The 15,026-nt window shown below is 42.9% G+C and overlaps 1 protein-coding gene across 2 annotated transcripts in view; it reads left to right on the top strand.

Moving 5' to 3' along the window:
* The window catches only part of AOX1 (aldehyde oxidase 1), a 542,538-nt gene that overhangs the window by 370,349 nt on the left and 157,163 nt on the right, over positions 1-15,026 (top strand). For both annotated transcript variants that reach the window (XM_085649034.1, XM_085649035.1), the window contains exons 26-27: positions 3,933-4,163; positions 5,154-5,249. In XM_085649034.1, coding sequence (XP_085505160.1) covers positions 3,933-4,163; positions 5,154-5,249 — 327 coding nt within the window. The remainder of the gene's footprint in view (positions 1-3,932; positions 4,164-5,153; positions 5,250-15,026) is intronic.

Genomic DNA, 15,026 nt, shown 5'->3' with positions numbered 1-15,026 from the left:
CGTCCTTAGAGGGGTGTGTATCAAGGTGGCCTATGGGGTCCTGCGTCAGCTAGAACATGATATAAACACGCCAGAGGCGAAACTGGGTAGAGTGGAGGCAGAGCTTCCCGTGGCCCCTCACACTATGGCAGAATGATGTACTCGAGGGTGGCTCTTTGCCGGCTTCCATGCATAAAGCCTTGGCGACCATGATACCAAAACCTGACAGAGACCCTTTGCTAGCTAGCTCCTGCCAGCCGATCTCGCTCTTAACCTTGGATGTGAAAATTCTTAGTGAGATTCTGGTGGCCCGCCTTCTCCCGCACATGCCCCTTCTTATACATACAGATCAGGCGGGGTTTATCCCGAAGCTTAGTACCGCCTATAACCTACAATGCCTGGGTCATGTGTGGCATGCCCCGTGCCTTGTGCAGGACGACTATGCTCTAGCACTTTTAGACATAGAACAGGCTTTTGAGTCTGTGGACTGGTCTTATGTCTGGCAAGTACTCCAATGGATCGGGGTAGGTCATGGCTTCCTTACATGGGTCCAACTGCTTTATGCCACTCCCTTGGAGGATTGGTATGCCGACGATACCCAATTGGTTATTTCAACCATTGATAAGGATGTCGACCACTCTAACAAACTGCATGATTGCATGGTCTCCCTGAGCAACTGGATGAGCAGGCAGTGCTTGAAGCTTAACTCGAGCAAAACCGAGGTGGTGCTTTTTGGAAAGCTTTTTGGAAAGCTTTCTCCCCTAAAATTTGGGTGTCATAATAGATGGGAAGCTTAATTTTAAATCGCAGGTTTCTAAAGTGGTGTCTTCTGCTTACTTTACCATCAGAACCGTGCGTAAAATTCTCCCGTTTGTCCCGAAAAACACAAGAAAAACTGTTTTAACCTCCCTGGTTTTATCAAAGTTGGACTACTGTGATGCCTTATATACAAACTTACAGTCCAATCAACTTAGAAGATTACAATCGGTACAGAATGCTGCTGCCAGATTGGTGTTAGATGTCCCTAAATGTCAGTCCATTAGGGCTGGGATACAAGAGCTGCATTGGCTGCCAGTCGCCCAACGCGTGAAATTTAAGGCACTTTGTATAGCACATAAGGCACTTCACAGAGAAGGTCCACGATTTCTATGGCACTCTTTCAAATGGTATTGCCCAAGCAGACTATTACGATCGGCTAATGCCTTCCTGATGCCCACCTTCAGAGTCAGGACAATGAACTGGGGAGGGAAGAGTTTCAGACATAGCACCATTAGGCTATGGAACTTTCTTCCGCTTGCTCTCAGGAAGATATCTTCTTTGCTTGAATTTAGGAAAAATCTTAAAACATGGCTTTTCAAACACTAGTTTCCCTTTTTCAGTATGCGGTCCGTAAGTGCCTAGACACCTAAGGGTATTAGTGCACTATAAAAATTGTTATAACATAACATAACATCCAATCCATTTGAGCTATGTTGGGACACCTTTGAGGCTGCCCTCTATCGCCACTCCTATTCGCTGTTGCTATGGAGACTCGCAGCAGCCCTGCGCAATACAATGGATTTGTGGGAGATAACTTTGAGGGAGACAAACCATGTGGTCTCCCTTTCTGCCTATGACACATTGGTGTACCTCTGACAGTCGGCTTGTTCGGTGCGAATCCTAAACTGATCCCCTTGGGAAGACTGGCGGGGAGACCGGAGAGGGAATTACCATGGGTTGTGTTTCCATGGGTGAACGCGGGAGCTAGATAGCTGGGGATCCGACTGTCGAATACAGTCTCCTCCTACTTAAATCTCAATGTGGGAAGAGTGGTGGAAGGAATACGTGGCTCCATATTGGTTTTGAGGGACTTGCCCCTGTTTCTTATGGGCTGATTAGCAATCCTGAAAATTATGATCTTACCATGATGTCTATATGCACTACAAAACTCACTATATGTGATCCCCAGGCATTATTTCCAGACTCTAGATGGTTTGTTGGTAGACCCCTGTGAGGGTACCCTTACAACACTACAGAGACCATGAAGAATAGAGGGGGTCTTGAAGTTCCCCTCCTGGAATTTTATTACATGGCTTCCCAGCTACAACATGTGGTTCACTGGTTGGATAGTGACGATAACTGGGAGAAGCGACTCCTAGCAGGTAGGTGCAGTAACCTCTCTCTGCTGGACCTCCTGATGCTCGGTACCGGGGTCCCGCATCACTTCCTTACATTGTACAACATGTGACTATCACCTGGGAGTTCGCGGTTAGGAGGATGGTGCAGCATGCCCATTATTCCCCAGATATGCCTTTATGGGCGATACAACCTTTCTCATGTATCGCTGACTCCATGTCTGTGAGGTGCTGGAAAGAGGGAGGATGACAGCTGCTGGGAGATCTTTATGTTCATGGGCACTTTATATCACGAGAGGAGGCAATGACCTCCTTTAATCTGGGAACGGGAGAGTTTCTACAGTACGAAAAGATATCAAGGTTTGCCCAGGAGGTCTGGCCGCCCTTCTCTGAGGAACACTCCAACACTAATATACTGAAGGTAATGTTGTATATAGCTTAGGGGCATCGATGGGTATCACATCTCTACTGAGCCTTACGGGATGACTTACCGGGTGGGGCTCTACCTGTACAGTTGAAATGGGATGTGCTTGTTGGCAGAACCTCTAACGGAGGGGAACTAGCTGAGGGTCCCTGAGGGGGTCAGGGGTGTAAGCTCCAATGCATGTTTTAAGCTCCTTCAATATAATTTTGTTCATCAGACATACATTACCCCACGAACATTGTGTACGATTTACCCAGCCCACTCTGGTATGTGCCCATAATGTAGGTCACCAGAAGCTGACTTTCTCCACATGACATGGGCCAGCTCGTCACTAACTTTCTACTGGGAGGCTGTGCTTGCATGCCTACGAGGGGCTACAGGTTGGGTGGTTCCCATGGAGATCCTACAAGTGCTGCTTGGTCTACTTCCTGCCCCAAAAAATAAGAAACTTAGTTGACGATTTGTTCTTCTAGGGCTGGTACTAGAAAAGAGACACATTGCTATTGTGTGGCTTCAGCTTGTGCCACCATGTGTCGAAGCATGGGTGAGAGACATGTGCGAATGGACGACTGCAGAGAGGGTATGAATGAAAAACGTCCAGAGAGATGAAAAACTTGAAGATGACCTTCAGGCATGGCCCTGTATGCTGTCTGATTTGCGAGTCCCACGGGCCTCAGGGATGTGGGATATTGAAGGTGAAGGTACATCGGAGAGCTGAGTGTTAGATGATAGATGATGGGCGACATTCGAGAGCACATTGGGATGCCTGGGACGCATCTGTGCATTTTTCTCTGTTCATTGACACGATGCCCTGACACGGAGGTGGGGGGGAGGGTAGATGAGTTAATCTGTAAAAAATTGGCGTGCGGCTCCATGGACAAGGTGGAGGGGGGTTCTTTTAAGCTCTGTATATTGCCATTGCAGAGGATCCTATTTAATGATTTTCATTTTTAGGTCTCGCCTGACCCAGCGCATGCGCTGGTCTGGCGAGACTTTTTGAGAGGGCTCCAAAAAGTACTACCATGTCCAGCCTAGAGCTACAGTGCATGTGCGCGGGCGCGCGCGCCGCGCTTGATCGCGATTATTGCCGCTTTGGTGTTTGATCGCGATCACTTTAGCGGCCCCACGGCCGCTTGGCATAGCCAATAGGTCTAGCTTTTGGGACCTTATAAGTATTTAGTTGTGCAACTGTTGCATCGCTAAACACTTATAAGGTCCCAAAGGCGAGACCTATTGGCTATGCCAATGCTTGTTTAAATTGAGGATTGGGACGTTTATCTATGTGGGATACAAAGCTAGTGTAAAAACAACAAAAATTGCTATGTAAAATTTGAGCATGGAGGCAAGCAAAGAAAAGATCCACTATAGACACAGGAACGTGTAGAATAATTGTTTTTGTAATGTCTGTATCACAGGTTAGGGAGAGAAACATGCACAAGGGCACAAGCAGTGAGACGTTCTACAAACAGACGTTTGACGCCACAAACCTCACACGGTGTTGGGATGAATGCATGGAGAAGTCATTGTATCTTAGTCGGAGGTCAGCCATCCAAGAGTACAACAAGCAGAATTTCTGGAAGAAGAAGGGCATCGCCATCCTACCTCTGAAGTTCTCCGTGGGATTCATTGACGGGTCGTTCCACCAGGTCAGAGTTAAAGCCATGGCTTAAAGAGCAACATTCATGCTGGAACAGCAACCCCTTTGTCTTGTGTCAGGATAACTCAAAGAGGGGCAAAGCAGATTGGGTGTTTCCAAGTGTGAGGTGGGATCGAGAGGGCCTATTGACCTATGATGGTAAATTTAGGAGCTGCCTATAAGTCAGCTGTTTACTTCACAAATAATATAAAGCGGGGTCTCCACCCTTTTCTATTATAAGAGCTGCTTAAGTTCAGTGAAAATCATTGTGAGCTACTAATAATATTAGTTTTGTAATTGTGACCACATCAGGGAAGATCACCTTAGTGACTACCCTATGATTACCAACAGTCATCACCTCAGCACACCAGGCAAGGCAGAAATGTAAAAATGCTTTATCAATTTGAAATGCCTGTACATGGGTAATGCATAAAGGCCATAGCTGCCATGCCCCTGGCACCAACGTGATAATATTAGTAATATGTCTTCCCAGTAAGGCACATTTTTTGAAATATGAAATCACAGGTCATTCAAGGAGATTTCATCCATAAGTTTTGTATTTGTTGAGTTGGAACAACTATCTAAGAAAAGAATAGTGGCACACAACCATGGTGGTAAAGATCTGTATATTTTGTAATCTTGGGTTGTATTAGTTACGCATTGAATGAAGTACACAGTTTGTAGAAAGGCAGAGGTTCCCCCCACATGAAATTTTGTAATGTTTTTTTTCAGTAGCCACACGAGATTAACTAAATTGACCCCAGTATGGCTGATATGACTATTAGTGTATACTTCTCTTGGGATAATAACTCAGGTCCCCCTAGGTGAAAAGGTTTATGTATACTAATTTACTGCTTCAGTCAGCTTATCCAGAGGAATCCATATTAGCTCAGCTAATCATTGAGATTTCACCAAGGCAGGGTACGGTCCCTCCTGGTAGCTGGACTTCATTGAAGAATAATCAAAATAACATGTAAATTGGTGTTTTATCTGTCCCTAGGCGGGAGCTTTAGTCAATATCTTCCTGGATGGATCGGTGTTGGTGACTCATGGGGGAGTAGAGATGGGCCAGGGGGTCCATACCAAAGTCTCACAGGTAAGGTCAAATGGTAGAAGTGCATCACTTAGGTGCAGTTAGAAGAACTGTCATTAGAATCACTGTACAACATACTTTATGAAAGAACAGTATATAAATAGGGTTTAGGGCTTTGCCCTGATTTAACATTAACGTTGAAGTCACAGAAGCAGGGATCATCCAGTACCAACTTCTTTGATCTCAAGGAAAATCGATAAAGTCCAAATTTAGGATGAAGTGGCGTGTAATGAAAAAGTCATCTTTAGGATATGAGCCACCACATACACATCAAAAAAGTGGCAGACTGTGTTTGATTTGTTTTCCCTCACTGTGGTGGTGGGGAGATGTTTTGGAATTCTCAAGATGCTAAGATTCTCTGCCTCCTGCCAGAGCCAGTGGCTCTGATTATGTCAAGGCTTGATCACTGTAACATGTTGTACCTGGGGTTCACACAGGGTTGGATCAAGAGACTTGAAAGAGTGCAGAACGCCGCTGCTTGCCTTCTTTTGAATCTTCCTAGTGATGTGTCTATGGGAGACGCACTTAAGAAGCTGCACTGGTTGCAGGTTAGGCATAGGTAATCTTTTAAAGCCTTGTGCTATTGTCGCAAGGCACTTGCAAAAGAAGGACCACAGTACCATCAATCTCTGGTCAGACCATATATACCAACGAGAAATGTAAGATTGGCTGGGGGAAGAAGGCTGGTGTCTGTTCCTAACATTAAAAGAACATGCTTAAGTGGGAGCTCCTTTGGCTACCTGGCATCAAAACTATGGAATTCTTTGCCTCTGACCAGTCGCCAAATTCAGTAGCAGTGGTTCTTTAAGGGTGGGAGCTAGGGGAGTTTTATTGTTGTATTTGTGGCAGCGGATTCCTGTACCTAGCACTGGAACACCTCATTGAGGTAGCTACGTGCTTTATAAAATGCACTATCGTTATTATTCCAAAGTGCTGTTTTTGTAGATTTTGTGAATAGAAGGAAAGCTCTAGGAAAATGACTGCACTCCATAAACAATTATAGGGCCATATAGAATTAGCCATACGGCTTAAGATGATAAAAAATAACAACAAAAAGCAGGACCAAAATAATGTTTTAAATCTATTATTTTTTAACAAAGTTGTATTTGCCTTGTGTTGTAGTTTTTTTTCCCTTTGAACATGTACACAATTCACACTACAAACTACATTTCATTATGGTGCATGAAAATAATTGTTATCATTTGTCAATTTGATTGTACTGATTTTATAAACCGTAAAAGGATTAAATGCAGGGTTCCGATCATTTTGCCTTGATTCTTAGACTTGGAGTGCCCACACAGAGCCCACAAACGTTCCAAGTCTATATCTTCAACAATTTTGAGGAAATTGGCATTGTCAAGTTAGATATGATTGTTCTCTAAAATGAAAAATAGAATTTTTAATTGGAAAAACATCTAACATTCTAGTAGAGTCTCAAACATCCTCAGCAATAAGCCAAGTGAAACAAAATGCAAAACTGAAGTTGAAAATATACTTCCGTTATTGACCCCTTTCTGTTGCAGATTTTGGCACTTTCCTCTCTCGTGTCCCTGTTTAAGGACCTAAGCGAGTTGTGGCGGAATGGTCATGAATCTAGTGAAGATCAGAACAATCTGTCTGGGACACTACCAGAGTTCAGGGCAAGGAGACAAGGTAAAAGGAGGTCCTTTTTTAAGCAGATTTTCCAGGAAAGAGACTAAATATAAACAAGAAAGTAAGGGAAACAGCCTTTACAGCACAGGCATTACCACGCAATGCCTTTACCAGGCATCATTTACCACGAATTGCCTTTACAACATAATGCGTTTACCACGAATATATACCTTGAACATGCATGCCTTTACAGCACAAGGTAAGTGTATTTAAGATAAGTATATGGGTAAGTATGTAAGTGTGTATGTGTGTGTGTGTATATATATATACTCGTAAAACACCCTTACTACCTTACACTCTAAACCCTAATTCCTACATGTGTGTGGGTGTGTGCGTGTGTATATATATATATATGTATATATATATATATATACATTTATATATGTGTGTGTGTGTGTAGAAATTTGGGTTTAGAGTGTAAGGTAGTAAGGGTGTTTTAAGAGTATATGTATATATATATATATATATATATCACCAAGTCCTCTGTACAGATTCAAAGGATGACGACGCCGTGTCCAGGTTCAAAAAAAGATTTATTGCTTACACAGCCGGATTGGACGCGTTTCGCCTGCCCAGCAGGCTTGTTCACCAACTGTTCGTACACATTTCGAAACCTTATTTACATGTTTTCGTGCTCGTACCAAGTCACGTGACGTGACTACAACCACAATAAAATGGAAGACAGACTCGTAGTCTCTACGGGAGAATCCTTTACACTTGGTAAAAACATTCGTAATTCAATATGAATAGAAACAAATCTTATTTCATGGAAAATAATATGTTGGCACATCCATTGTCGTGATAAAAGGTTACGTGCAACTGCACAGCATATTACTATGATTATCACTGCATCTGGTGGAGTATCGACCACATTCAAATTGCATTATGCCCGATTTTACCAAATTTTTCCAAATGTTACCAAATTTTTACCACATTTTTTACCATGTTTTTTACCAAATACAGCCCAAGTGGGCCTAAGTTCATTTATATTCTTAAAGGTCTACCCATTTGTTGTGTCAGACAGAATAAATTCCACATATCGTATACCGTGCAAAAGAAAAACACACCATAAAGAAGTTACATTAAAAACAGTATCGAGGGAGGTTTTTTGGCTGCTAATCTTCATTTATGCACTACAAAGATATTTATAAGTGCGTGATAAGGTCTTCTTCCATATTAAGACCTATGGGGGTGCGTGTATTTAATGCAAGGATGTAAGAAGATTTAAGTTTCCTTAGATTCTTCTCGCGATTGCCCCCTCTTACATTCGGCAGAATGCAATCGATGACAAAATAGGATAGGCCTTTCTCATTCTTGTCATGATGGGATTCGAAATGACGGGCCACTGGGTATGTTCGGTCCCCGTTTTTGATGGCCCTCAGATGCTGTAAGATCCTCTTATGCACCGGGTGGATTGTGCTGCCCACGTACCGCATGCCGCAAGGGCATTGTAGTACGTAAACAGCAAAATCCGTCTTACACGTGAAGCATCCTTTGATCTTTTTTACTCTTTTTGACAGACCTAGTGCATAAGAAACTGTATTTTTACCATGAATGCAGGCCTTGCATTTGTTGCACTTCAAGAAGCCCGGTTTTCTCATTAGCCAGGCACTGCCTTTGGACACTTGTTTTTTAGGTGTAAGCATATTAGATACTAGCATCTGTTTAAAAGATCTAGCTTTTCGAAAAAGTCATTGCCGTTTTTTTCCGAACAAATTTCCCCAGAAGAGGGTCATTACGAATTATGTGCCAGTGTTTGGTGAGTATGCCCCTGATCTGTCTATGGTTTCTGTTGTAGGTAGTGATCATTCGTATTTCATTATTATTTCTTTTACGGTCACGGGAAGAGGGGAAGTCAGCTAAGACTTTATGTTCTACAAACAAGTTTGTTGAGTAGAGGCAGACGGTTCCAGGATCACAGCAAATCGCTGGAAAAACTCTTGCCAATTGCGATGAATATGTCAGCCGGGGAAATGAAAGAGAGGGAGGAGGCTGCTCTTTCAATCTTCAGTGATACAAGTACAACGTTACCTAATTCTGGCACACAAGCAACCGGTGAAAAAAATTCGGATGTGCAGTCTCGTCTTAAACGCCTAGAAAAACTTAAGCGTAGCGAGCTCTCTAAGTGGTGGGAAGCAAAGTCCCTTCAACGGTATCTAGAGGTCAAAAGAATCCCTCATGGACTCCGTATTATGGTAGCCCCGACGTATGAAGACCCGAACCCACTCATGCTTAACGAATGGGCTCAAAACAACTTTGAGTCCTCATGCAGGATGTTGGCGATCCTGGTGAAATACGCAGAGATCGATCGCAATAAGATTATGGAAGAAATTTCTCAAATTCAGAAATGTTGGCTAAAGAAAGCAATCATGCGCCGATTGAGAAGTTCACGAAAGAAATGAAGGAAAGACTGCTTAAATTGGAGAACACAATCAAAGAGAGAAAGGCACAAAAATTCATCCGGGATAAGAACGATTATGAGCGTGGGCAAATCTACACATTCGCCAGGAAATTTGATACTTTACGGAGACAACGGATGAATCCGAGTAGCCATGCGCAGGCGAATGCCCAGGCAGAGCTCAGCAGCATTCCAAGTTCTGAGGTAGATACAGACGTCGATGAAACTGCCTATGGCCATGATGGAGCTACAATACCCTCTGTAATAGATGAATTTAGTTTTTTAGAGCAAGAAAGGAGATTCAATCTCCGTCCACGCCCACCTCAGACAAACGTGGGCGCATGAAGAGGAAGAGGCAGAGGCAACAAAGGCGCAAGGGGTCAAAACTTTGGCAGAGGAAAGAACAACAAGCAATGATGGCTTGCGGTATTGAGAAAAATAATCTAATAATCAACATGACCGAAATTAAACTTTCTAAACAAGAGGAAAATATTTTAAGCCTAGGTCTTTCCTACTGCCCACCTGCCGACTTTGACTATGTTAAAACAAGAGTAGATGTTTTCAAATTTGTAAGAACATTAAAGTTGAGAAAACACTTTGCCACAAATCGCGACGAGGGATCACGTGCAGTGCAACCCAGTACTGTAGATGACGTATCCCCCGTGGGACTAGCCGTGAATGATATGGACTTGTTACTAAATTTAAGACCGATGGATGAGCTATCTAACCCTTTGGACAATGAGGGTTCATCGACTAATGCAATGGATACACCAGTGACAAGCAGTCAGGCGCAAGATATAGCCAGGCATCAGGAAGTAGATATTAGGGGCAACGACCCTACAAAATTTAAATTACCTTCGAGATTCATGCCGCTAACCACCAGAGATGCAGTGGATGTATACAACGAACTGGTGGTTAATGATCTTAAAAATCTGGAGAAATGCACAAGCGTTAAATACAAATCTCTGTCTAAGCACCAACAAGAGTACAGTGCATTGATAAACAGACTTGCCACAGATGACACCTGTATAGTTCGCAATGCTGATAAAGGGGGCAACATTGTCCTATGGGACAGAAAGAGTTACCTTACAGAAGCAGATAGTCAACTGAACAATGCGAACAATTATAAAAAAATCAGTGACACTGTAATGCATGCAAGTTATAAACTATTCAATGATCAGCTTTATGTGTGGTACAGTCAAAACTTGCTAACACGTGATGAACTAGCCTTCCTGAAAATTGCCAATCCTGTGACACCGGTATTTTATCTGATTCCCAAGGTGCATAAAAGCATGCAGAACCCTCCTGGCAGGCCGATTATTTCCGCCATAGGGGGAGCTTTCGAAAATACGTCTAAATTTATTGATTCCTTTTTATGTCCCTTGGTGCGAACTTTACCAGCTTTCATTCAAGATACGGGAGATTTTCTGAAGAAAATCTACGATCTCCCATGGGAAGAAGATCTTCTACTAGTGACTATAGATGTATGTTCACTATACACTAGTATTAGACATGAAGATGGTCTCAAAGCTGTCAAATATTTTTTGGGCAACCGCCCTATCAAACTATGGTCACATACTCAAATGCTGCTCTCTATGATCTCTACTTGCCTGAAAAAAAATGTTTTCCTCTTCAATGACCAACTGTACCATCAGACATGCGGTACAGCGATGGGCACCTGCTTCGCCCCCAGCTATGCGAATTTGCATATGGGCTGGTGGGAGGAGCAGGTGGTCAGGGGCATGCATCAGGAAGAATGGGAGGAAAATGTGCTGCTCTGGAGTCGATATATTGACGACCTTTTTATCATCTGGAAAGGGTCAAAACTAACATCCCAAAAGTTTATTGACAAATTACAAACCAATGATCTGAATTTAAGTTTCACTAGTACAATCAGTGAAACTGAAGTAAACTTTCTAGATCTCACTGTCTACATTAAAGAGGATAGGGTACATACCAAACTGTTTAGAAAGCCAACCTCCAGTAATACAGTACTACATGCAAAAAGCTTCCATCCCTATAGCCTGATTAGAAGTATTCCCTACGGCGAGAGCCTCAGGACAATTCGGAACTGTAGTGAGGAAGAAATCATTGAGCAAGAACTCTCAGGACTAAACAATCGTTTTAAGGCCAGAGGGTATACAGATGAGGTCATTGGGCAAGCCATAACAAAAGCTAAAAAAAGATCTAGAGAGGATATTCTCTTTAATGTGAGCCACAGCAAAACTAAAAGAAATAATAATGAAATACGAATGATCACTACCTACAACAGAAACCATAGACAGATCAGGGGCATACTCACCAAACACTGGCACATAATTCGTAATGACCCTCTTCTGGGGCAATTTGTTCGGAAAAAAACGGCAATGACTTTTCGAAAAGCTAGATTAAACAGATGCTAGTATCTAATATGCTTACACCTAAAAAACAAGTGTCCAAAGGCAGTGCCTGGCTAATGAGAAAACCGGGCTTCTTGAAGTGCAACAAATGCAAGGCCTGCATTCACGGTAAAAATACCGTTTCTTATGCACTAGGTCTGTCAAAAAGAGTAAAAAAGATCAAAGGATGCTTCACGTGTAAGACGGATTTTGCTGTTTACGTACTACAATGCCCTTGCGGCATGCGGTACGTGGGCAGCACAATCCACCCGGTGCATAAGAGGATCTTACAGCATCTGAGGGCCATCAAAAACGGGGACCGAACATACCCAGTGGCCCGTCATTTCGAATCCCATCATGCCAAGAATGAGAAAGGCCTATCCTATTTTGTCATCGATTGCATTCTGCCGAACGTAAGAGGGGGCAATCGCGAGAAGAATCTAAGGAAACTTGAATCTTCTTACATCCTTGCATTAAATACACGCACCCCCATAGGTCTTAATATGGAAGAAGACCTTATCACGCACTTATAAATATCTTTGTAGTGCATAAATGAAGATTAGCAGCCAAAAAACCTCCCTCGATACTGTTTTTAATGTAACTTCTTTATGGTGTGTTTTTCTTTTGCACGGTATACAATATGTGGAATTTATTCTGTCTGACACAACAAATGGGTAGACCTTTAAGAATATAAATGAACTTAGGCCCACTTGGGCTGTATTTGGTAAAAAACGTGGTAAAAAATGTGGTAAAAATTTGGTAACATTTGGAAAAATGTGGTAACATTTGGAAAAATTTGGTAAAATCGGGCATAATGCAATTTGAATGTGGTCGATACTCCACCAGATGCAGTGATAATAATAGTAATATGCTGTGCAGTTGCACGTAACCTTTTATCACGACAATGGATGTGCCAACATATTATTTTCCATGAAATAAGATTTGTTTCTATTCATATTGAATTACGAATGTTTTTACCAAGTGTAAAGGATTCTCCCGTAGAGACTACGAGTCTGTCTTCCATTTTATTGTGGTTGTAGTCACGTCACGTGACTTGGTACGAGCACGAAAACATGTAAATAAGGTTTCGAAATGTGTACGAACAGTTGGTGAACAAGCCTGCTGGGCAGGCGAAACGCGTCCAATCCGGCTGTGTAAGCAATAAATCTTTTTTTGAACCTGGACACGGCGTCGTCATCCTTTGAATCTGTACAGAGGACTTGGTGATATGAAGCGGGCTTTGCTGGGGTAGCCCGTGGCAGACGACGCACCCTCTGGTTTGGTGTGTGGCGGCAGTTACCTGAGTGCGGAGGAGCAAAAAAAATATATATATATATATACACATATATGTAAAGATTAGGGCTTAGAGTGTAAGGTAGTAATGGCATTTTAAGAGTTATGGGGTGGGTAGGGGTATAGGGTGGTATGGGTATTTTTAGGGTTGGGGTGGGCAGAGGTATTGAGTGGTAAGGGTGTTTTTAGGGTTCTCTTCCAAGGGATCCTCATCAAAGTCATAAGCACTGAATATTCCCGCCCATGTGCGGGGACCCCGGAAATAATAAAATATATATATGAAAAACATATATATACAGCTCTATATATATATATATATACATATATCATTTTTCTCATACCAATGCAGCCCTCATATAGGAGGCTAAACAATGCAATAATAAATAGATGCTTTTGCAAACACCCAATGAATGTATAAACCACAGGAGGGCAAGTACCTCTTGAACTCTTTTTAATGAGTAAGACTCATGCAAACTGCAAAAGAGCAGGCATTGTTAGCCTACAGGCTGCATTGTAAATCAATAGCATAGAAAATGAAAGCAATTGCAGAAAAAAAATGGTACAGTGCCTTTAAGGCAGCCATGACCCCTAGCTTCCCATCATGTCTCAGGGGTGACAGTTAGGTCAGTTGTTCGTTGCGGAGACCCGAAGGTCAGGGCACAAAGATATAGTTCAGCAATGCAACAGTCTCCTTTGCCTGGGGGGGTGGGTGGATTGCTTATGACTTTGATGAGGATACCCCTGGAAGAGAACTAGGATTGCAGGTAAGTAACTTATCCTTCTCTTCCAGGGGATCCTCATCAATAGTCATAAGCACTGAATAGACTAGCAAGCCCATCCTCCGCCTGCGGGCAAATGAGAAGGAATGCCCCAACAAAAAAACCACCATAAGTTAACAGTGCTGAAGCTGATTCCTCAAGGAGGCCTGGCCTACTTGGGTGTCTGCTTTGGTGTCTGAATAAAGGCAATAGTGCCTTATAAATGTATGTATAGATCTCCAAGTAGCTGCTTTACAGATCTCGGAAATTGGTCCAATATGAAGGAAAGCAGTTGGAGCCGCTTTTCCTCTTGTGGAATGAGCCTTGGGTGTAGACCAGAGTGGCTTTTGAGCTAACTGATAAGCCAATTTGATACATGAAACTATCCACCTTGAGATGGACCGCTTGGAGGCTGGATACCCTGTTCTGATCGCGCCATAATTAATGAATAGCTGATCAGATTTTCTAATTGAATTAGACCTGTCCAAGTAGAATTTCAAAACTCTTGTTAGATCTAATGAGTGCAAAGACCTATCAGCTGGTGTGGAAGGGTTAGGAAAAAAGGTCGGTAGTGAAATAGTTTGGTTGACATGGAAATCTGACACCACCTTCGGAAGGAAGGTGTGATGGGTTCTTAATACAATTCTATTAAGATGAAAAACTGTGTGAGGTTCCTTTGAGCAGAGGGCTTGAATCTCGCTCACTCTGCGAGCTTAGGTAATTGCCACTAAGAAAGCTACCTTCCACGTAAGGTGTTGTAGGGTTGATTTGTGGATAGGCTCAAATGGGGGACCCATCAGTTTAGCAAGAATCAAATTCAGCTCCCAAGTGGGTGAAATAGGCCGAACAGGAGGGTAGACCTTCTTTAGACCTTGTGAGAAGTCCTTTATTACCTGTAGTTGAAAAAGGACGGCTGAGGAGGGGAGCGCCTATATGCCATAATGGCAGCAAGGTGTCCCGTAATGGAAGAGAATTTTAGTCCTGCCTTAGCTAGGTAAAGCAGGTTTGGTAAAATCACTTCCTCATGACCTTTGGTAGGATTACAATTATTTTGCACACACCATAAATAAAAACGCTTCCATTTACAAGCATAGGAGTGTCTTGTGGAGGGTCTTCTAGCTTCTTTCAAGATGGTCATGCAGTCTTGAGGATGTCCTAAATGACCATACTGGAGGACCTCAGGAGCCATGCTGCCAAGCTCAGTGATGGAAGGCTGGGGTGATGAATGCTGCCGTTCATCTTGGACAGCAGGTCCGGTCTGCACAGCAGTCTCCTGTGTGGGCATTCTGAAAGTTGCAGA

This window comes from Triturus cristatus, chromosome 3_2 (assembly GCF_964204655.1).
Source record: "Triturus cristatus chromosome 3_2, aTriCri1.1, whole genome shotgun sequence".
Lineage (NCBI taxonomy): Eukaryota > Metazoa > Chordata > Amphibia > Caudata > Salamandridae > Triturus > Triturus cristatus.
Note: the sequence above shows the minus strand (reverse complement) of the source record. Positions and strands in the feature narration are given on the sequence as shown.